Below are 24,409 nucleotides of genomic sequence, written 5' to 3'. Positions count from 1 at the left end.
TATAAGGTCAGGTTCAAAATCACTGAACAATGTGTAGAATTGTTGAATCACTGTATTACACACCTGAAACTAATAAACACTGTCTATTAACTCTACTGGAATTAAAATTTTAAACTTAATAAAATTATTTAAAAAACACATTTTATGAAGATGACCAATTGCTCAAGAAATTTATAGTAGCTCCTGGTAAAAAGTTTAGAAAGGGATGACTCTGCATATGGGGTTGTTTAAACAAAATCACATTTTTAGCCATCCATTAACTGAACTCTATTATGATCTAGAAACTCAACTTTGAAAGGTTCATTCTGCATATTTGGGTTTGTTTGGTTTCTTTTATTAGTTAAATAATTATTGAGGTTTGTGGACATGACAAAAGCCTGAAATTAAAAAAAAAAGAAGGGGATGATTCTGGAGGTCTTCACAAAAAGAAGAATTTAATCTTACTCCATTGATGCAACCTATTTTATAGGATTGCTTCTTGTAACAGCTCAGTAATGTGTTGACAGTTTAGAGAAAAACATGTCTGCAGAAATTTGTTTTTCCTGAGTTCATTTGAACCACCCATTTTGAAAAATCATAACAAAATCCTGTTTTTTTTTTTTAACTTCATCATGTGACTGTCCTGGTATTAATTATGCATATATATATTTGTTTCAGAATTAAAGAAAACTCTGTTTACCTTCGATTACGGAAAAGAAACCACTGCAATCACAGAGACTACCAGAATATTTCAAGAAATGGTATGTAATGTTCCATTTAAGCCTTTAGCAGTGTGCCTTTAATGATTGATTTTGTTTCATAAGTGTCACAAAAGCTGAGAGTTAGATGACCAGGACCACATAATAAAATGAGTAGTCTCCTTTCTACAGAAGGGCCCTGGGATTTGAGCATCTTACCCACAGCAGAGGAGAACAAGAACAAGATGCGGTCAATCCTTCCCCACCAGGTTCTGGAAAGGCCAAGGTGCAGGGCATTCAAACTCAGGAGGTAAAACTTCAGCAAGCCTTAGCAGAATAAGGGCTGAGCAAAATCAAAATGATTGCAAAGGCTCTGCCTCTCCCTCTGTGCAAAGTCTCCCACATTTCTACTGGGGTTGGCATTTTAAGAAAAATGGCTAAGTGATTGTGGCTGAAATCCCCAAAGTCATTAAGGAAAGGAATGCGTTTTCAGAGTGTCATGGAGACTTACAGGTCTCCATCAGCTTCCCATGTTTCACAGGATATCAGTGTCCTCTGGGCTTGCTTCTTACCTGCGTGGTTCTCAGCCCCCACCTTGGACCCAGAGGTAGTCCATTGCCATAGGATTTCAGTGAAACTCCTGATTGAGAGACCAATGTCTGGTTCATGCTGAATGAATTGCCAAGTAATGCTTCAGGCCACGTAATGCAGACATGGCAGACACTTATGGTGTGCGTTGCCACTCCATCTCCCTAGGATGTTACTAATCAACCTTGGCACTCTTGTCTGCTACACCCAGATTCTGCCTCAGCAATTCACACAGCACAGCACGTCTGACAATCATCATCAACAGACTAGACTTGGCACAGAGAGTTAGACCTATTTGCCATCCCTGTGCCATCTCTAATTAACAAGAGTGCTAAGGCATTTTCTTTTTTTTTTTTTTTTCGCTAAGGCATTTTCTAAGCAGTTCAAGTTTTAACTAAATATATGACCTACAAGGAATTTATGTCTTATAATAAATGTTCTACTATTCTAAGAACAATACAAGTTTTCTTACTAATAAAATAATAGCTGCCGTTTATTGCTCTCTTACCAAGTGCTAAAAATACTTTATGTGTAATATTTCAGCTGATTTTTTTTCAATAAACTGTAAGGCAAGTATTACTATATTTCTTCAGTTCTAAAATACCACTGATGATAATAGCTCTGAGAAGTGTTAAGGGAGGAAAAAGCAAGGAAGAATTACAACATACACATTGATTGCAGCACTCAACCTCCTATCAAATGTGTTAAAATGTATTTCTCAGAATTGAGGGATTATCAGGATATCCACACTGTTACAGCTGAGAAAACAGAGACATACAGAGACCAAGAACCTTGCCTGTGATCACAGACAAAGTTGCAGGGCTGGAATTTGTAGCTAGCTTGTCTTACTACAATCAGGTACTCCAGTCACTGGTCTGGGATCTGTGGTGATCTACAGAAACAGATTGGCCTCACCTCTCTGCAGATGAACATATCAGACAATGTAGTGGAAAGTTCGAATTGAACCTGGCTACAGATCATCACAGATATAAAGTGAACTGCAGCCCCTATACTTTCTCTTTTCCTTCAGTGAGATAATCTAATAGCCCCAGTGCTATCAAAAGCTCTCTGTCAATGTAGACTGTAAAAAACAAAGAACAAAAATGCCTGAGTTGAATATCATGCAACTCTAGAAAATGAAGGCTCAGAGTCTATATATGTATTTATTTAGAAAGACAAAACACTGCCAAAAAAAAAAATCAGGATATAAAGTTGGACGGTATAGCTTAATTTCTAAAATATTCCATATTTCTTAAAATAAAAGGAGAAACTAGATGTACATAAGATCTATAGAAAATAGACCGAAATCATGATGTTTGCTAAATTATGGATGATCACTTCTCTTTTTTTTTAATTTTCTGTTTTCTGAAGATTTTATTTTGACATAGAAATAACCTTTTTAAAAAATAGCCTAAAAAGAAACAGTGTAGCAACAGTGAAGGGCTTGCCCAAGATTCCGTAGCTGAGGGTGTCGGGTGGGGGTGAGAAGAAGCAATAGGATTCTGCTGAAAACACAGGCTCTAAGCTACTTTCTCCCTGTGCCTAGGACACCAGCATTTCCCTCCCGCACAAGACCCAGACATTACTTTCTACCCACAACGCATACAGAGATCTTTTGTAAAATCAAAAAGACCAAAGGAAGATACTGCAAAAAGTACAAAGTACAATTTGTAGTAGACGTTTCTCCTTTTGCGGTATGCCGTGTTGACAGCATTCCTTTAACATTCAGATCATGGAGATAAAACGGGAAAGGAGATGGGAGGGAAGCCTAATCATGAAAAAGCATGCATGTCAGAACGGGATCAAAAACCTATGCCGTCTGTCAGACATACTTCTAATGAGTAGGTGTAGGAGAATGGGGTGGGGGGGAGGTGGGGGAATGAGATCCTTCCTCCTTTTTAAATTTGCAATTCTTAGAAATAATTAGAATGTGTACCTCATCTAGTATAACTTCTTCGAAGATGCTTCTTGACGTTTTCTAAGGCTGTAATTCTAAGAAGGTTTTTATTGCTATTGTCGCTGTCGTTTTAGTTTCTCATAATTACTCATTATTTAACATTCTGGTTTTCTTTGCAGCCCTTCTTCCTATTTGCTGTTGCTTTTCCTCACTGTGGGTTTTCTCTCGATATTATGCAGTGTGTACCGTGCCAAGTTATTTCAATTACTCCCTAAGGTGTTTATTGGATATAGGAAGAGTCAGCCTTCTCTGCCCTGCATATTTATAGCTACACTGTCGTCTCAGAACCAGTAAAAAGAGGGGCGGGTGGAGAGAGACAGGAAGGAGAAAGAGAAGAAAGAGTTGAATAGAATATTAAAGACTTTCTTAAAAACTGTACAGTAAGAATTAAAGAAACAGCTCTTATTTTCCTCTTGGTGTTTATACACAAGACCTGGAAAACGTCTATAGATTCCTCTACTGTGAACCGCTGATCCAGTGGTTGCCAGGGATGATAAAGCATTTGTTTGTTTTTAAGATTGATTTATTTAACAGAGAGAGATCACAAGTAGGCAGAGAGGCAGGTGGGGGGGGGGGGGGAAGCAGGCTCCCTGCTGAGCAGAGAGCCCGATGTGGGGATGTGGGGCTCGATCCCAGGACCCTGAGACCATGACCTGAGCTGAAGGCAGAGGCTTAACCCACTGAGCCACCCAGGTGCCCCTGCTAAAACGTTTTAAAATGTAAAGTGTCAAAGTCGTGTTTAACTTGGGTACCAATTCTCCAGCACCGGGGTTAGGCACAGCGAGCTTCCTGCTAACAGCGGCTCCTATAGCTTCCAGCTTTCCCCAAGGTTCCCAAGTGGAGGGACCCACGTAGTGAAGGGGAAGAGGGTCAAAAACCCTCGTAGTTGGCTGGCTCCGCACACAAAGTCACCTCACGACTCAGAGATGCAAAGTGAGGCCCAGAGAACAGACCACAGAGGTTTCCCCTTCTTATTACTTCATAAAATCGTCTCCTTGCCATGTAAACCGATAGACTGGTTTTGAATGTAGGTGCTGGAATGGGTGTGTGACTAGGACAAATGCTTAATTTCTCGGGCCTGCCTCTGCATCTATAAAATGGGGATCATGGTTCGATGAACACAACTGTCAGCGGTGACCCAGGCTATCATCCTAGGTTGCCTAGACGACAAGCTAGCTCCAGTAGGCCACCTACCCCCTATTTTGCTGGAGGAAAGGCTGCACCCAAAGTCAGTCTGATTATGGGGTTCCAGGAACAAACCCTGCCTTGTAAGTTTGCCCCTTCTCCAATAAAGCTAATTTTTAAACTACATCACATGACATTGTGGAATTCATCACAAGCCCCAGATGGGGCCTACTTTGCACAGTAGGGATGATAATAGGCCATACCTGAACTTTATAGGGCTATTATAAAGTTGAATGGGAAAATGCAGTGTTCGCTCATTGCTAACTCCACTTACCACCTGCCTGTTATTTCCTCAGCAATTTTAAAAAATCACTTTTTCAATGTAAAGTGTTTCTTTAAAAAACTAAGTAGATTTAAAAACAAAAATACATTTAAAATACACATGTCTGTAATGGGAAGGCCTGTTACTCCCAGAGTGCAAGGACAGAAAGAGGGGTCACCTAGGGTTGGGTCTCCAGGCCCCTTGAGACAGCAGTGGGCAGGGAGGTAATGGGAACGGGTGAGGGGCAGCTGGCTGGACCTGGAGAATTTGACAGAAAAAGAGAGCTCCCTCTGGAAGGAAAAGCTGGGCCAAGGATAGGAGTGGGAAAGATGAAGCCTGGTAAATAGTGGGTCTGAGATGACCGAGGGGAGCTGGGGCCAGAGCCAGAGAAGAAATGAGTGGACCACAAGGGAGCCCTGGGGAATGGGAGCTGGGTGCGGCCTGGGTGGCTGGTGAGGCAATCATGGACCCCAAAACCACCTCCCATACCCATGCTGCATGTCCCACTTTTGAGGGTCTTGGCAGTGGGCCTCAGGGCCTCATGCTCAGTGAAGGCTCAGTGAAGTCTCAATGAATGCTATTTATTCAGCCCTCACTGTCCCTGCCTGACATCCCTTGCCCCCTTGTTCACACGTCCAGCAGAGCCAACCTCCTGCCTCATCACACTAGCCCTTTGTCGTGGCCTCTGCTCTCACCCTTTACTTGGCTTATAGCTGACTTTCTTGCTTCAAGTCTGACTCCCCAGTGTGACAGTGAGCAGGAGCCCCAGGGAACCCACATTTGTACTCCTGGCATTGAGGTCAGGCTCTGCTGTGCGTAGTAGGGACTTGCCAACCCGACGCACACTTTCTTTTAATCCCAAATACCTTTCAGGAGTTATGTTCGGCCTTTGAAGAGAGGAAAAGCACACATAGTAATCCTTTGCCAACCTGAATACCTCCACGGTGGACAAAATCCACCATCGGCAGGATTACACTTTGTTTTTAAAATAAAGGGTAGAAGAAAAACAAATGTTAAAGGGGTATTCAATATGTATTTTTAAGTAAATAAAAATTCACGAGTCACCCACTTCTAAAATAAACAAGACTCATCTGCTTTAAAAGGCAAGCAGATCACAGCCCCTGAGCTCCCACGGCCTGCAGCACACAGCCTGCCGGGGAGGCCACTCTGACCGACCGGTTAGGGGCCTCCAAGGGACACTTTACTAGCTTGGGATGTCCTTTTCTCTGGTAGCCTTCCTCTTTCTGTTTTTGCAGGTGTAGCAAAACCTTAGTGTAAACACCTCTTTCGAGTTGTTTTGTTTTCAGAAATTCAGAAGTTCTCACAGGAATATTTTTCTCCAGGCCCAATCTTCTATATGGTGTGGGGCCACCCCTTTGTGCACACCCGGGCGCTCGCTCACTCACCGGGAGTAGGAGCAGGGGACTAGCCGGAAGTGTATGGATAAGAAACACGGAGGATTCTAACACGTGGCCGAAGTGCATGTGTTCTAGCCTCACCTCCCCGACCCTGCCTCAATCCCTTGGCTGCAAGCCAGATGTGAGTTGGAACCCTCCACCTCTCCCCATGGTCCCCCACTCCAAGAACTTCTTGCCGGTCCCCTTCTTCAAGCTTGCATTAAAGCTTCTGGAGAATGGGAGAGAATCTAGCAGACTGGAGAACTAGAGACAAAGGACAACATTCAGGGCAGCATATGGAATTTATACTCAGGCCATCTCCATGATCAAGGGCTGGGAAGGCTAAGTGGGAGTTGGGGGTGGGTGGTGCGAAGAGGTGAAGGAGGAGATTCTTCAGCAGATTGAGAAAGGGGGTCCTGGAGCAGAAGTGGAGGGAGGGGAGAAGCGGGAAGAGGAGAGCAGGGAACTGCGTGTCCATGATGGCTATAAGTTCAGCCCTGGGCTTTCCCCTGATGGCTGTTCAGCTGTTGCTTCTCCACATCACTGCTCTGAGATTACCAGCAAAGAAAATCACCTTATTCGTGTACCGCAGGACAGTACAACTCATTCCTGTTGCTCTCCAGTGAAAAGTTGGGGGGAGAAGCGAGCCCTAAATTCATCTCCATGCCTTCGTTGTCTCTGCTGATATTTCTGAGCACCGGTCACCCTAATGGACACAGAAGATAAAAAGACTACATATTAATGCATACGGGACCACCTTCAAGCCCTGATCTGTCCCTGGATGGCTCCAGAGCTTCAGGGTGCCCCATTCTGGGCCTCAGTTTCCCTAGGTGTCAAATAAAGGGCTTCAACCAGATAATCTCAATGTTCATCCAGCTCTATGACTCTGAAATTCTAAATCAGACCTCAATCTTCAGGCCCACTCATGTTTAAGTGTTCCGTTTTGAATTGGATTTGTTGCTGATCTTTCAAACTTGAGAGCTTTTACATAAAAATCCAATTTTTATTTCTCTCCAAAATCCGCAACCCTGGCAACATAGCTGCACTCCTGCCTGGCGAGAGTCCGTTGGAGCTGAGTGGTGGCCTCCCCCTCCAGTGGACTGCAGGTTTAGCTACCCGGCGCCTGGGGCTGTTTGAACCTTCGTCCCCCTCCCCTTAAGTCTAAGGGGCCAGGAGCTACTCAAGGAAAAGTAGAACTAAAACTTGGACGCAAAACAAATCAGAAGGTGCCAAAGTGGGGAAGAGCTCCTACAAGGTGACCAGGCTGAGAAGCAGGAGGAGAGAAGTCATCTCTGGGGGATGTTCTAACAAGGCTGGACATGGAGGAGCCATCCATACTGCTGCTGGATGTGCCAGAAAGGAGTGTGCTTCCTCAACAAGCAGAACTGTGGAAGGAGCGTGCCCAGGGCACAGAAACACCACGCATGAGTCAGGCCTTCCTCTGAGCCAGAAAGAACACACTGATGTCCTCTCAGGCCCTTGGCAGCTAATCATGTGTTCCAGCTGGGACTACAGTCCAGGACCATTGGCCAGGGCTCGAGTCTCCAGAACCATCCGTTAGCACAATGGGTGGATGCTTTTGGAGAGTTGTGTGGGGTTGCTAGTGCTATTATTACTTTTATAGGTTTTAGCTATTAAGTCCTGCCTGCCAACTTAGTTCAGACGGCTTTAACAAAAAAACCCCAGAGACTGAGCAGCTTATAAACAACGGAAATGCATTTCTGACAATGTCAGAGGCTGGAAGTCCGAGAGGATAACGCCAGCAGGCCTGGGTCCTGGGTGGGAGCCCGCTCGCAGCTTGTGAACTGTGGACTTTGGTCGTCTCCACTTGTGACGTGGCAGAAAGGAAGCACACCAGCTCTCCACCTCTTCTGAAAGGGCACCAGTTCTACTCATGAGAACTCTATCCTTCGGACCTGATTTCCTCTCAAAGGCCCCACTTCCAAAGACCTTCACAATGGGGGTTAGATTTCAAAATGAATTTTGGAGGAACACAAATATTCAGTTCATTAAAGGTAACCTTCTCTTCTCTCACCCAGACACTGTCCTAGTATTTACATATTCTATCCCCATTTAATCCACAAACAACCCTATTTTACAGGTGAGGACACTGGGGCTTGGATAGACTTAATAACTTAAGTGATTAATGGTCCATCAACTTGTCAATGGTAGAGCTCAAGCCTGGGTCTGAATTATCCCAGCCCTGTCAGAGCATGTCTGTCCCTGCTTCCAGCCACACCGTGCTGTCCCCCTTTCAGAGTCTGGCCTCTAAAGCCAGCATCTTTACTACATTTCTACTATCTTCAGTTCACTGTCTAGAACAACCAACACAAGCCCTGGAGAGGTAGGCGATCACAATTAGATACCCCGACCCAGCATTCTGTGCCGGTGTCCCCTCTTTATCACGAGTGGTCCTCTTTGAAAAGGATAGACAAGGAAAAAGGTAAAAGAATGATGAAGAAACAAACTATAAATTAGTATTAATCAAGGCTTTGCTGAATTCGGTCATACACACAAGAACTTATTTTCATCACCACTACATCCCGCCTCATGATCTCTGTTCTCCAACAAAATTTGTACCTGTTTTTAATACCTGTAACGGGCTAATTGAGCATCTGCTATTGTGTTCTGAACAAAAATGCATAACCTGAATTTAATCAGGAGGAAACATAAGACAAACTCAAATTCGAAGGGCACGCTATAAAATAATTGGCTAGTACCCTTAAAAAGTGTCAAGGTCAAAAAACACCAAGGAATTAGTCCAGATTAAAGAAGAGTAAACTGACAGGAGACTGAAGGTAGTATGTGATCCTGAGTTGGTCTGACCCAGAAAGTGTTGGGTCTGAGTTGGGCTGACCCACCCGTGGGACAATCTGAATAGGTCTATAGATGAGGCAGTAGGCTTGTGCCAGTGGGAAGTTCCCGAGTACACAGTACTGATCACAGTACTGTGATTGTGAGACGTGGTCCCACTTAGGGAATTTGGGTAAAGAGAAGGTGAAAATCCTTTGTTCTGTTTTGGCAACTTTTTGTAAATTATTTCAGTCTTTGTAAATTATTGCAACTTTCTGGAAATGATCTCAAAATGAAAATTTTCAGGCAGTTTTTTAAAAGCTACAGAGTACTGGAAAGAAGCAAAGAAGTTACCCTCCCAAGTACAAGTAGGCCTTCAGGAAAGTATTTAGTGAACCTAACTCCTGGGTCATACTTTTGGTCTCAACCCAGAATGTCAAGAGGAGATGACAGAAATTATTTATAACAAGACAACTAGGACATTTCTATTTGGGAGCCAAAATCCAGTGTGCTCACAGCAACAAAGCCCGATTTTAATACCAATTTCTGAGAGGCTTTGATCTGAAAGATAAATGAAGATAGGCTCAGTGCCCGCAGGTATCAAAACTTGCCATTTCTCCTAAGGGCCAAACGCATCTCCAAGATACAATGTTTGATTATAACAGAAACTTTTGAAAGAAAAACATTTCAATCTGACACATTTCCTATAGAGGAACACATTTCCCTCCTTTTAATTAGGGGGATTTATTCCCTTTTTTAATATTTTCAAGGCTTTCAGTCTCCAAGAATTATTAAACAATGGAGACATTGTGATCCGAGTGGAGCAATTTCTTAGGATTTATCTCTGCAGCCCTTCCTGAGGCTTCTCCTTGTTCCAGGCAGCTCATGCAGTCTGAGGCAGAACACCTGACCATGATCACAGTGTGAAGAATGTGAGCTTTCCATTCTTCTGTTAGGTCAAGATTTCCATCCTGTACCTCTTGAGTCTGCACACTTACCGATGGCAAATACAGAAGCAAATATCTTCTACTATTTTATGTCATTTTCAATGGCAAGTGTTCCTGAAGTCCTAGGGGGTCTCCTTTCTAGATCCCTTTTATTTAGGGTTTGAGATAAGGGACATCGGGGTGAGGAGGGAAGCTCACTGCTACTTGTGTTGGTAACTTACATGAACTTGCTGGGTTTTTTATCGGCTCCAAATCTTGCTGGGATGTGCCTTTACCTTTGGTCTTCTCTTTTACTTCCCTTTTTCTCATTTTCCACTTGATTTTGCTCCCATCACTCCTTCTGTTTCCTCTCCAGTATTGCAATAGCTGCTAGAAATAGAAAGATGAATAGAACAAAGTCCCTGCCTTCAAGGAGGGCATATAAAGAGGGAAAAATAAGGGGGGAGGGACAAATAAGGGAACCACTATGGTTCTTGTGAAATGACACTAAAAGAGAGGTAGGTTGAAGTCTGGGGAATTAGTTGGAGGTGACAGGCATTTACCTCTGCCTGGAGAAGGACAGGAAAACCTTGCTAACGAGGTACATTTGAGCAGAGTGTCCTGCAGAAAAAAAAATTAGGAAACCAAAAAACAGAGAGAGATGGTGACTCAGTGCAAAGAGGCTCCAAGGGCAAAATAATCTTTGGGAAAGGGGGGAGAGAAGTTCAGCGTGGCTGAAGGATGTTTGTGAAGTTTTGTCTAGTTTTGAAACTAGGAGTCAGGTGAGAGCCATGCTGGGAAGGCTGTTACTTTCTTTTAAAAATATATGTTTGGGGAATCATTTATCTAGTTTGTCACAGAAATTCAGAACCACACTTGTGAATTTGAAAGCATTTTCAGTAGTAGAAACACCATCAGAAACTGTCACAACAAGCAATTATTAAGTGCCTACTATTTTGAGCTCAAGGTCAGTGTATTAGTCTGAATGTTTCTACTTAAGCAAACAACTTTAGAGAAATGAAGGAGTTTAAATTTCTTATGGCTGATTTTTAAGCCAGATTTATACAATCCATACTCTTCAAAATGCTTCCTCAATCATAAAAATATAGCCAAATCTCCATTATTTAAAATCTGATGAAAGTTAAAAAGCATTATTAGATTTTCTTTAGGTCCATGTATGACAACACGTTTTCCATGAACATTTTACACTCTCTATAATGCTTTTTAGGTTTCTGGTTCTGGGTACAGTAGAGTAAGCACATTCCATCCACTCTGGCCCACGGAATACCACTGTGAAACGTGGTCAGAAAATATGGAACAGGTACTGGAGGGCTGTGAAAAGTAAATAGCAGGTCGATTGAAGAAGAAAACCAGAATTAGGAGTACCACCAAACCGACAGTGAGGTTAGCATTTTGTTGTCCTCTGCTATCTCCCAACCTAGACACAAGGCTATCTGATCTATCTCAGTGGTTACTAATGTCTGTTGTTAAACTGGCATCTGGAATGGATCACTGCTTACTAGCTATAGGACCTTGACCACGTCTCTTTCCACCTCTGGGCCTCCTCTGTAAAGTGGGCTGCCTGATCACTTGCTCTTGGAGGTCCCAACCAATGCAGATGCTCCAAGCCTTCACAGATGACCTCTAAGGAGCACCAAGAGGCTGAGGTAGGAAGCTAATGAGGCTGCAGCCGAAGGACCACCCCCAGCCCCAATCCTGGTGACCATTTGAGTTTGTAAAATTTGCCAACTTAAAATAGTTAACCACAATTGGTTAAGACCCTGTCTCCTTCCACTGTGGCTTCCCTTTAGGTCAGGCCTCATTTTCATGTTTTGTGTCCTTTTCCTTAAAGAGGATCCCCCAGATTATATAAGCTTCAGAGCTTGAAACCTGGATCTGCCCCCATCCTATTCAGATACTTATAACAAAGATGGCATTCAGCTAGGAATTCTGATGTAAGAATCCACAGGTATTTTATTGGAAATTCATTAACAGGTTCTTGTCTTAGAAATTCAAGAAAGGAAACACTTACTTTTCTTTCAGTACACAGCTTCACATGACTTCTTCAGGGCTTCCCAGAACCTTACCACCTTATGGTCATTGTCTGTTTCATGACTATAAGCTTCACAAGAGTAGGGACCATGTCTTTTCTATTTGCTGATGTGTTCCTGGCATCTGTTTGCAATGCCTGGCCCAGAGTAAGTACTCCATAAACATAATCAAGGTAATGCATTAGTTTATGAAGACCTGTTATCCTTAAATATACCTTATCTTTTTCCATGAAGAATTTGAGACTGAGCACTCCTACTCTGGGCCAAGCACAGAAAGTCGCAAGCTCATCTAGAAGACCATTGAAAGTATGTTACCAATTGATTTGCATGTCCAAGATATGAAGCACTTGCTGCTGTGGTCAACACTGATCTAGCAGCGGAAGTGTAAGCTGAAATTTATTTAGGAAGGAGAGCCAGTGCCGAGAGTATATGAAACCCTTCTTCTCTTCTTGCAATGCATTATTCCTCACTTAAAAGGCACTGAATGAACCAGAATTTTGATTTTGATGGCCAAAAAAGACCCCCTTCTTCCCTTAACTGTAGACAGGTAGATTTTCCCTTGGGCCGCCTTGATGAATAAATCAAATGCCCCTCTTTTGTAGTCACATCTTTTCTACTTCTCTGAACTAGAATTGTAGAGGCCAGACTATGTACCTCTCAGGGGTGGTGGCGGTTCTTCAAATGCCCCCCTTGTTTTGCTACATCCCACAGGCTAGGAACTGCCTTTCTCTCCTGCTCACATCTTCCAGGTAGGTCCAGCTGCTCAGTATTTTCTACAATGGCAGCAGCAAAATCCACAGTTGAGAAGTCTCCACCCAGGAGCAGAAAGGCCATAGAGCTCAGGAGGGAGAGAGACAGCAAATGTTGATGGGGCTTCAAAAGAGTAGAGAATGACAGCGAGAGGGGATTAAGAAGAAAAAGTGGTATGGGAATTACCTAAACTAATTACATAATCTCATCAAAGGAAGATTCCCAAAAGGAAATGGAAATTGTGGAAGGCGCAGCAACTCTAGAGCACAGAGAATTCTGTGCTTATAATATAAATATTCAGCAGAAGAAAAAAATCAGCATTTGGGTAGAAAAGAGTAGGCACGTCCCCTCTCTCGCTGAGTGGTTGTTTGTGGTGGCCGTTTCTAAACTCACCGCACCCACCCAGGCGACTGGCCTGCCATCCTTGTCCGGAGCAGCCAAGGGATGTGGGTGGTGTGGGCAGGGGAGAGGGCTGCTTATGTGGCAAGCCATTACAGGTTCTCATTTTGATTTCCCTCAAGCTCTGTGGGTGCTCTGCACCTCAAATTCCCAGCTGTACTCTGGATAATGAGGAAAATTATCGGCCTGACCTGGTCCTTTAATTTTTTTCCCACTCATGGCTTGAGCTTTCATTAGTTTTCCTTTCTCATTAAGAGAAAAATCAAAGAGTGAGAATTAAACACCTCTTGATTGTTACCCTACAGAAAATGGGGAAATTGAGAGTTGTGGGGCAGGAACTGAATGAAAGGCCCAGCCAAGATGACTGAGTCCCCATAGGGCATGTCAGAGGCATTGGCTGTCCTTCTCCTCCCCCTTGAGAACAGTAGGGAGCCATCTAACACCCAGGAATGCTTGGAGTCTCTACATTTAGGACTCAGGGTTGTAAAAATCTGGCACATTCTCTGAGCAGAGAGAAGAGGCTGAAATCACATTGGGCTTTCCTCTTTTTAAGCATTGGCTTTGGGTTCCCATTAAACCTTACCCCTGCGGACGCCACTCCTCAGGTATAGAGGCTGTGTCCAGCCCATCTGTAAATTTCATACAGGCACGTGGCAGTATGTCAGGCATGTGGCAGGCTCGGCGAATGAATGGAGAGCGTGAATGAACGCATGCGTGCTGAGATGAACTGACTGCTCTTAATTTCTGTGTTTGCGTGCATACTGAATATGCCCCGCCTCGCTACATGAAGGAAATAAAAAACAGTATGGTGGTTGTTCCAAAAAAAAATTAAACCTAGCACTACCATATGGTCCAGCAATTTCAATAAAATATATACCTAAGGGAATTGAAAGGAGGGACCTAAACAGACACTTGTACACCAGTGTTCATAGCAGCATTAATCACAGTAGCGAAAAGGTAGAAACCAAGCAAGTGCCTATCCACCATGGACAGTTCGGATGATTGGACAGTCCAGAAGTGTATATCCGTACAATGGGAAATTAGCCAGCCTTTAGAAGAACGGATATTCTGACACATGCTACAAGTGGATGAACTGTGAAGACTAAATGAAATCAGCCAGGCACAAAAAGACAAATATTCTCTGATCCCCTCTATATGAGGTACCTGATTATTTTTTAATGAGTACAGGGATTCAGTGTGCCATGCTGACAGTCACACCACAATGTGAACATACTTAACGCCACTTAACTGCGCGCTCAAACAAAGGGAGAATGGTAAAGTTTATGGCTGTATATTCTACTGCAATAAAGAAGGAAGTAAAGCAACCTTCACTGAATGTATGGACATTTCTGAGTCAACCCGGGGAACATGGGGGCTGCTGGTATAGTTTGATGCCAGCTGTATGTGAAGAAGGGGGCCACACTGCTTCAGGGGAATGTGGGCCTTCCTGGCCTTCACAGCTGTGCAGACCCCCTTCCCCCATGTGGCTCCGTAAAAACATTCAGAGTCTGCCATAAAATGCATCTGCCCCAAGCTTTGAAGGCTAGAAATTACAGGAGACTCTGCCTTGTCCCATGAGTTGTACCACCCACAAGTTAACCTCATAATCACTCACTTGTTACCGCAGACCAGCCTCCAAGGGACAAACTAGCAGTAAACCTCTTTGGGTTCACTCTTTCTAGACGAGGAGCAATATGCCAGAGCTCAGCAGTGCAGACAGAAGGGACTGAATTTGAGCTTCAGTTCTCCCTATTATGACTTGTGCGGCTTTAGGCAACTCACTTAAGTACACCTCAGTTTCCTCATCTATAGAATGGGAATACGACTGTACCTATCTCACAGAGTTGTATGAAGGCCTAAATGAAATAATAATGTAAGTGCCTAACAGAATGGCCAGAATAAAATGAGTATCAAATGAATACAACTTTTGTGAAAGAGATACATTACAGGTGGTAATGGGTAGAGCAAGGTTGGTCACTCATGTCATGATAGGAGTTGAAATATACGCTCTGAACAATCAGAACCTTGCACAGGCCAGCCAACCAGAAGAAGCCTCAGGGATGAGCTGGGATACCAGCAGGTGATTAAATGGGGCTTTCTAGGGGGATGGGTAGTTCTCAAAGAATCGTTTTTACTTCTTCTGCCCCTCATCCAATTTCTTAATCTTTGGAGTAGTTTCCTCTTGGAGATAGATGTATATCATTTTCTCACATCTACTAGAAGGTTTACTCATCCATGCTTAGGAAATATCTCTAGATCTGAATATCCAAAGAATTTAGAATTATGTTAGCATAATGCCAAGTAAACAGAAAACCCATTAAGGAGCGTTCCAGGATGACATCATTCCCGTCCCTATGATGGGACCTCTGGCTGCACAGTGATGCTTCTCCATGCTTTCAGTCAGTCAGATTATCATACTGATAGTGTCGAATTGAACTCACTGACTTTAATTATTTCTTAATTTTAATTATTCAGGTGGATCTTCCCAAAACTTGGAGAAATTTCTAGAGACGTAAGTGAAAGAGGGATATACAAAGTTGTTTTTAAATTGGGTTTCTCATTGTGAGGAAAGAATGAAAACCCTCTGTTGTCACCCTGTAATCACTTGTACTGAGCACCAGTACCTTGCTAGTGACTCCCACACACTGGACATTATCACTTCTTGGACCAGTGGACATAGAAAGTGATTAATGTGCATATGTCCTTAAAGAAGGATCATAAAAATGCATACAAAGAGGGTCAAACTTAAGTCTAGCTGAAGTAGCTGGAAAAAAGGCAAAACAAACAAACAAACAAACAAAACAACAACAACTTCATTTTCCCACTTTATGTGCTCATTTTGAGCTTAAAATTCAGAAGCAAGGCCCTGGCTGCCCAGAATGGGAACATTGGGAAGCCCTGGAATTTCGAAAGTTCAATACTGGAGCTCAGCTATCCAGATGTCCTACAAATCTGGACAGAGGGAAGCCAGTAACACTTGAGGACAAAAGCTGTGAAAAATCCTAAGAAGATGGTAATGTGTCTGTCTCCTGGAGACTTCAGTCCACCCTTTTCAATTCTATGCACTTAAGCGGTCTTCCCCTCTTGGGGAAGTAATTTACAGATTATACAGAAGAAGGGGAAAAGAGGAAGAGTGATCATGGAAAGAAAGAAAAATAGCAAAAGTTACCAAAGTGGGGGGTGGGTGGGGCACACAAAATTCCTTTCATGGGCCCAGGCTGTGACATCAGCTAAGACTAAGTTTGGTTTCTGAGGTTTTGCCATTCAGAGTCCATCTCTGGCTTCTCAGTTTGTCTAGGAACCAACTGTTGGACCATCCAGCCATCGTCATATATGCCATGATTGGAAATGATGTCTGCAATGGGTGAGTTACAGAGAAAGAAAGCTTTGAAAATTCTTGGACTCTGGGTACCACCCCCCGTCTTCTCTTCTTCACTCCACTGTGTTACAGTACCCTCCTTTTGAGTTGAATTTCTCTGTCTTAGCAAGTTCTAGACACGTATGAAATTGATAAAAACAGCCCGTAAAGCTGGAAGACCCTTTAAAAAATATTTGATCCATTAATTCTCTGCTCTGATTCCCAGCAGATGGGTATGTCACGATATGAGTTCTCAGTTGTATCACAAGATATATGCTGCTACTAGCCAAGAATCCAAGCCTGAATATCATGGCCTTTTAAATAAAACCAGGCTGAATCACAGCTACCCCATAAGAATAGCTTCCTCGCTCACATTCTGATGTCGGTACTCATGCGGAGAGAAAGCATAGACTTGGAGCATTTGCCAACAAACTGTATAGTTTACAGCCACTCTTATTTACGCCCATGGCCCATAGTAAGAAAGCAATTTTGCTAAACTGCTAATATCAGTAGTGATTTCAAAATGTTGAATGCCTTAGTCTCCCACAACATTTTGGAAGGTTTCTCAAAAATTGTGTGTACCCCTAAGAATATGCTGCACATGTGAATGCCATCTGTCCTGTGATTGTGGCCAAAAAGGAAAAAAAAAAAAAGGTGAAATCAGATCTAGAACAACTCCCTAGTAGCCACCCACCCACCATCTCAGAAAACAGAAAAGTAAAGCCAAGAGAGATTATGTGACTTGCCTGATTAATTGATTAATGGCAGAGCTGGCCTCCAACCCAAACGATACTAGAAGTAGGTCATCCTACTGACTGCCTGTCCTTTGCTTTCACTCACCAAGCTCTCTTAAGCCTGTGCTAAAAACCCAGTTCAATATTACTAAAATGTATTTGCCCTCACCAACACCTCCATGAGGTAAGAAAGCCCTGGAACTCTCACGGCGAAGGAGGTGTAGACCTAATTAGTGAAGTGAGTTCAGGTCAGTAGATACCATACTGCTGTGCAGAAATACTGATGTGCCAAACTCCGCCTTGGCACCCCCTGGGTTGGTTTACCACCCTCCCCCGAACCCCAAAGCTCCCAAGAAAGACTCAAGTCCCAACTTCTGTGATGAGCCACATAGAACTCTCTGGCAAATAGCAGACACACCCCCAAACTCTCCATGAACCAAGAGTCACACTACCCCCTAGCAGCCTTAAGAGGAAAGTATGATTGTCCCTATTTTGTAGATGAACAAACAGGTTCTGCAAGGTTAAGGAACTTGCTTATATTGCTACAAGTAGCAAGGCTGAGAGGCAGACCAGGTTCTCTGAGGAAGTTCTGTGATCTTTTCATGGTCCACACCTGACTTAACTGCGTTCCTCTAGGCGATCACTTTTGTAAACATATGTACTGACCACCTATGGTGTGCCAAATGCTGTACCAGGCTCTGGGACATAATGGCAAAGAGGCCACAGTGCCTGACCACAAGGAGCTTATGGAAGGGGAAGCACTGAGCTTCAGCCCCAGCCCTATCACAGAACAGAATGAACCTGTGTCACATCAGCTAGCATACCTCCAGCCTCCGGATCAAGTTCTCCCAGAGGAGACACAGAGCAAACCACGGTTAATGAGCCCAGAACACCTGCAGAGAGAGGCTTTGACTCCAAGAACCCAAACCTCTCCACCTGCATTTTCCAGCAGAACCTGCTTACTCAGAGTCCCTTCCAGCCCAGGCCTGCTCTTCCTTTTCCAAGGAGCCAAAGGGCAGGCAGACATCAGCCAGAGATCTGTGCCAGCCTCTCCCCCCGCCAGGGATCTGGGCAGAGAAGCAGCGAGCATTTGGGTGAAAGAACGGGGTTGGCAGCGTGGGATGTCCCCGCAGTGCCCACTTTGCAATGTCCTGCGGTGGGGTTAGAAAAATAAAGACAGATGGCAGCTGTACCTCCCCATCTGCCAGCACATCAAGGTGGAGCAGACAACCCAAAATGAGCAGAGCGATCGCATAAAAAGCTCAAGCCAGCAATGAGTTGCATAATAAGTCCGCCCTGGAACAAGTTTGGGGATATTGGCTTGACTTTTTTCTTTCCTTTTTTTTATGATGATGCTAGCATTTACTGAAATAATGCAGCCCTGTGCTTTTTCTCAATTCTCCAAACTCACGCAGTTACTCAGTAAGTACGTGCTAAATGAATGAAGGTCGCGATTGGAAGATAGCTTTTTAATGTCTGGAATTTAAGAAGAAAGGTCACATAGACAAACACAGCTTTCCCCTGTGACTCTACTCTGTTTAGCCAAAGCTAATCCAGCTTCCCCTGGCTTGTCCTTTCACTGCCCTCGAAAGCGATGGAATGCCTATGATACAAAAAGAGAAAAATGCCTGGAAATAGGGCAAATTTGAGTGAGCTAGAGCAGCAGAACCTTGAGTAGCCCGGGTGGCCTGGGAAAGGTAGTGACTTTAAGGGCCTCAAATCATAAATCCTTCCTCTACCCCACAACATGACATGCCACATATACTGACATGGTTCAGTTTTGTTTGTTTTTTTTTATAATGGACCCAGAAATAATTAATTGTATATTCTTCACCTAATGGAAAGAGGTAGGACCACCCTGCACAGGTTGTCTGTGTTCCCTGGCATCCAAGTTGTTTTGTTTTGTTTTTTCCTGGCAATATCTTTCTTTCTTTCTTTCTTTTTTTTTTTTTTTTAGGGTTTTATTTATTTATTTGACAGAGAGATCACAAGTAGGCAGAGAGGCAGGCAGAGAGAGAGGAGGAAGCAGGCTCCCTGCCGACCAGAGAGCCCAATGCGGGGCTCGATCCCAGGACGCCTGTATCATGACCTGAGCCAAAGGCAGAGGCTTTAACCCACTGAGCCACCCAGGCGCCCCTGTTCTGGCATTTTCAATACCAATGTTTCCGATGCCACCCAGGGCAGCCAATCAGCACTGCATTAAGAGGAAACCAGCAGGGGTGACTAGACGCTGGACATTAAGGATGGCACGTGATGTGATAAGCACTGGGTATTTTAGAAGACATGAATCACTGACCTCTACCTCTGAAACCAGTAATATATGTTAATTAATTGAATTTAAATTTTTTTTAAAAATTTAAATAAAAAAGAGGAAACCAGCCAACATGCTGATAGGTCACTGGCCCCAAGGAGCCTGCACTGGCAGCAAACACTCCATTCCATCCAATCAAGTGGTAGAAAAACCAGCAGGGAAGGGAATGCACAAAGGAGTTCTTTCTCCCAGCCTCCTCGTGGAGGCAGGGGCAGCCAAGGGAAGGATAAGGAGGTTCCCAAACAGTCAGCATGTTCCAGGTCACCCCCACGTTCAGGGACCCAGGATCTCCATGCGTGGGGTAATGTGGGCCCGCTGAGTCCCCAGCCCTCCCCAGTCTGTGTCAAGATGCCTCCTCAAGGCGGGTCGGTGGGAGGTCAGCGATGCTGTTACAGCAGGCTGGCCTGAAGAGAAGGGCTCCCTGCATTCCCTGGCCGCTGAGAGAACTCAAGTGCAAGCTTGAGTGAGGGCTGAGCACTCAGTCGTGACGCCTGTCTGGGCTTCAGCTGTGGTTCTGGGAAATATTTTCCACAGAGGCTGTTTGCCTTCTGGCATCAGCCAGGTGAAATCTGCCTGGAATGGCTGCCAGGGTAATGAGAGAGTCACCGCCGGCCCTGCACCCAAGTCACAAGTCTTATTTTCACGGTCAGACACAATTCATGAGGATAAGGACAGGCTCTGAGCCACCCAAGGGGCGAGAATCTTTCTCTGTGGCCGGCCGCGTGCTCCTGACCGGAGAGCCCAGCCCGGGATGCCAGTGCTCCCTCATCATTTCCCTGCCACCAGCATCACGTGCCCCAGGCTTGCCCTGTGTAAGCTCAGCACCCCCTACTTCTCCCCTCTCTGAGTGGCCGGTGTGAGCTCACCGGTGTGTGCGGAGGGATGCAGGCTCTGGCGTAAGCAGGTAAGCCTGGGCTCACAAAGCAGACCTGACACGTGGGCTGGAGAGGGTTAGACGCCTCCAGCTCAGTCCGCTCAACCTGCGGCGGACATCAGGGAAGGCCTAAGAGATGTTTCCCAAACCGCTGGGACTCCAAGATACTAGTGCTAACTCTCCTCAGAAACTACCAGATAAGAAGGAGTGGGCAGATCCAAATGGCATTGACAGTCTTTCAGGGACAGAGTCAGAAGGCACCTATGGATACATCCAGAAGGGGTGACCCACCTCCTGTCACTTAGATCCATTTGCCCTCTTGCCTGAACTAAGAATCAGTCAATTTGGGGGTGCCTGCCTAGCTTAATCGGTAGAACGTGCAACCCTTGATCTTGGGGGTCATGAGTTCAAGCCCCACGTTGAGCCTAGAACTTACTTTAAAAAAAAAAAAAAAAAAAACAGTGAGTTTTGCTATACACATTAAAGGGTTTTATTGGGGCACCTGGGTGGCTCAGAGGGTTAAAGCCTCTGCCTTTGGCTGAGGTAGTGATCCCAGGGTCCTGGGATAGAGCCCCGCATCAGGCTCTCTGCTTAGCGGGAAGCCTGCTTCCCCCCTCTCTCTGTCTGCCTGCCTCTCTGCCTACTTGTGATCTCTGTCCTAAATAAATAAAATCTTTTAAAAAAATAAATAAAGGTTTTTATCTAACAGCACACATGTGTAAATTATGTAGCTGTGCACGATGGAGCAAAGATGACTGGAGAATGTTCTGCCAGCAACACCAAGGCTTCCATTTTGATTTCACTTAGTAATTAGCCATTTCTGTTATGCTTGCTTCAGTTATGGGTGCTTTTGCAAAAGCACAAAGTAGCTCAGAATACTTGTTATCATCAGGGTTGTGTCTCTAGCCAAAAAATAATCATTAAATAGGGAGTTTGGGAGACTTTTCTCCATCTTAACTCATCTTGGCTTTATGTGATTGGAGAGCCATAGCTCAGCATAATTGCCTTGTGCCAAAGCGCTAGTGTATCAGCAGGAAAAGAAAAAAAAAAGAAGAAGCTGAAGTGCCAAGGCAAAAGTTAATAAGCAGTATGTGCTAGCCTTACCGATGATGGAAGATAAGATATCCATTTCAGCCCTGCTGTGACAGTACACACACACACACACACACACACAGAGTGGTGACTCTGGGTGGGTCCTCCCGGGCTAAGCAAACCCACAAGGCAGTCTGAGTCCTCTTCACAAACTGGGGTCCTTCTAGCACCTTCTGCACATATACAAGTTAAGCCAAAGCCAGTACCCAGCCTTCGGCCCTTAGTAGGTAGGCACCCTAATCTCATATCCTTATGAAATCTTTTTATTCAGGTTGGAGAGATTTTTACTCATAAAGTAGTATAATTTTTCCCAAGGTAACAAAAAGCATGAATTTAGCATTCTGTTCTATATGCTGGGGTTTTGTAAAATAGGACATCTTTCTTTACTTTCTTTTTTTTTTCCCCCAGGGCCGGGTGGGGGAGTTCTAAGCAACCCATTAGATAGTATAGAAGTATGGACCCCACCCACAGCTAAGACCTTACTGGCAACCCATCAGCCTGGCTCTGCCTTCTCCTCTTCGTGGGTACATCCTGCTCATCACAAATGAGCCATAGTGTTCTTTGCATCCGTGGTCATCCTGTCACCTCTGGATAGCAGCAATTCAGTGATTTTATTTGGCTAAGTGAAATAGGTGGGGGACAAATAGCATAAAATTACAATGCTTTCTGCTCCTCCCATTAAAGCTTTGGTGGAGTTCAGTTTTTTCCCCCTTTGCTTGAGAAAGAATAAAAATAATAGGAGAATCTGTTTTATTTTTATTATTTTTCTGATTACAAAATAACATCTGTTGTGAAAAGTTCAAATCATACAGGGTATAGGAAGTGAGTTTCCCTATAATCACTCCCCACCAACCCTCTACCAGCCTGCTCCAAGCTACCCAATAGAGACAGTTTAATGTATCTGCATCCAGATTTTTTCTATGCAAATTCTAACTTACAGACTGATTAATATTCATTGAAATGAAATAATAGTATGCTTACTGCTCTGTAATTTGTTCTTTTCAATCAACAGTACTTTTTAGCAGTCTTTTCCATGCTAATGCATACAGACTACTTCATTATTTTTAATTTTTTTTATTTTATTGAGGTGAAATTTACATAATATAAAATTAACCATTTTAAAGTGAACAATTCAGTGGCATTTAGTAACTCAGAATGTTGTATAAATATCACCCATATTAGTTACTTTTTTCTTTTTAGTGGCTGCATAGCCTTCTACCTCTTGGATGTACTAGAATTTATATAACCAGGCTTTTGGCTTTTTCTAACTTTACGCTATTTTACATAATGTTGCGGTGTTGCATTGTTGTATATATATCTTTGCACATTTGTGGAAATGTTACTGTAAATTTTTTTTTAAAGATTTTATTTATTTATTTGACAGAGAGAGATCACAAGCAGGCAGAGAGGCAGGCAGAGAGACAGGAGGAAGCAGGCTCCCTGCTGAGCAGAGAGCCCGATGCGGGACTCGATCCCAGGACTCTGAGATCATGACCCGAGCCGAAGGCAGCGGCTTAACCCACTGAGCCACCCAGGCGCCCTGTTACTGTAAATTTTAAGGTCAAAAGTTAAGCCAACTTCAAATGTTGATACTTTTTTTTTTTTTTTTTTTTTTTTTGCGAGAGAGGAGAGCAAGGGCGTGGGGTAGAGGGGGAGAGAAAATCTCAAGCCTACTCTGCTGTGCCCAGAGCCCAACTTCAGGCTCAGTATCATGACCCTGAAATCACGACCTGAGCCAAAATCAAGGGCCAAACACTTAACCAACTGAGCCACCCAGGTGCCCCAAATATTGATACATTTTGAAAAATTGCCTCCAAAATTACAGCATCAATGTCCATTTAGGATCCCCCTTTGAAGGGATAACAGTGGAGGGGCACTTGGCAGCCTCAGTGGGTAGAGCACAGGACTCAAGGTTGTAAGTTCGAGCCCCATGTTGGGTATAGAGATTACTTAAAATCTTAAAAAAGAAAAATTAAATTTTTTTAAAAAGTGATAATAGTGAACATACCTGGGGGCTTTTTTCTGTCCCTTCCTTCCATTGTCTCTTATGCCTCAGGTCCAGCCTGTGAGTAGTAGACTAACTTTTTCTGGTTTGGAACCTGTATTAAGTTCCCAAAAGCTGCCATAACAAAACACCACACACTGGGTGACTTCAAATAACTCTCACAGTTCTGGAGGCTAGAAGTCCAAATCAAGGTGTCAGCAGGGCTCTGCTTTTTCTGAGAGGTCCAGGGGAAAAATCGTTTCTTGTCCTTTCTGCCTCCTGTTGTGGGTGGGGGGCATGGGGAGGGCTCCCGGCAATCCTCAGAATTCCTTGGTTTATAGCAACATAATTCCAGTCTCTGCTTTCAGCTTCCCATGACCTTCTTTCCTGTGTGTGAGTCTGCATAACACCTCTTCTTCTTGGAAGGACACTTGTTTTTGGATTTAGGGCCATCTCGAATCCAGTATGACCATATCTTTACATTTGCAAAAACCTTATTTCCGAATAAGGTCACATTCTGAGGGAAATTCTTCAACCCACTGTAGGATAATTATGTAAATTTGGAATTTTAAGGACTCAAAATAGAAAACAACTTATTCCATTTAGGTTAACAAAAGGCACTTTACAGAGTAGCTGAAAATCTTAGCGAATTCTACAATGTATTCCCAGGTTAATGCAGGTTAGTATCTTAACTCAAACTTAATGTATTCCTGAAAGTGTGTAAGTTCAAATTCAATGTAGAAAGGAAGGATGTAGTATGGATACATAATATGTCATTTTATTTCTCAGTAAAATTGTATTTTCCTAACTGTGATATATGTGAAAAGTTTAAAGATGAAGTTACAGATCTCAAAGGGTCAAAGAATAAGTAACACAAGACTCCTTTTGTTCTATTATCGGTCAGGATAGGTAAGGTCATTGCTGCAGGAACAAACAGCCTCAAATCTTAGTAGCATAAAGCAACAAACATTTACTCTACTACATTGTCACCCAGGGATCACCACTGGACTCTATTCCAGGACTCAGATTAGAGAAGCAGCTGCTATATAGAACGTTGCCCAGACTCATGAC

General features: G+C 43.7%; 1 protein-coding gene across 4 annotated transcripts in view; it reads left to right on the top strand.

The window, feature by feature from the left end:
* Positions 1 to 24,409, top strand: part of AOAH (acyloxyacyl hydrolase) — a 163,141-nt gene that overhangs the window by 112,714 nt on the left and 26,018 nt on the right. For all 4 annotated transcript variants that reach the window (XM_047695588.1, XM_047695589.1, XM_047695590.1 and 1 more), the window contains 3 exons: positions 658 to 740; positions 15,461 to 15,497; positions 16,275 to 16,349. In XM_047695588.1, coding sequence (XP_047551544.1) covers positions 658 to 740; positions 15,461 to 15,497; positions 16,275 to 16,349 — 195 coding nt within the window. The remainder of the gene's footprint in view (positions 1 to 657; positions 741 to 15,460; positions 15,498 to 16,274; positions 16,350 to 24,409) is intronic.

The sequence above is a fragment of the Lutra lutra genome, chromosome 11, assembly GCF_902655055.1.
Source record: "Lutra lutra chromosome 11, mLutLut1.2, whole genome shotgun sequence".
In the NCBI taxonomy this organism is placed as follows: domain Eukaryota; kingdom Metazoa; phylum Chordata; class Mammalia; order Carnivora; family Mustelidae; genus Lutra; species Lutra lutra.
The sequence above is the reverse complement of the archived record's forward strand: the minus strand, read 5'-3'. Positions and strand labels throughout refer to the sequence as shown.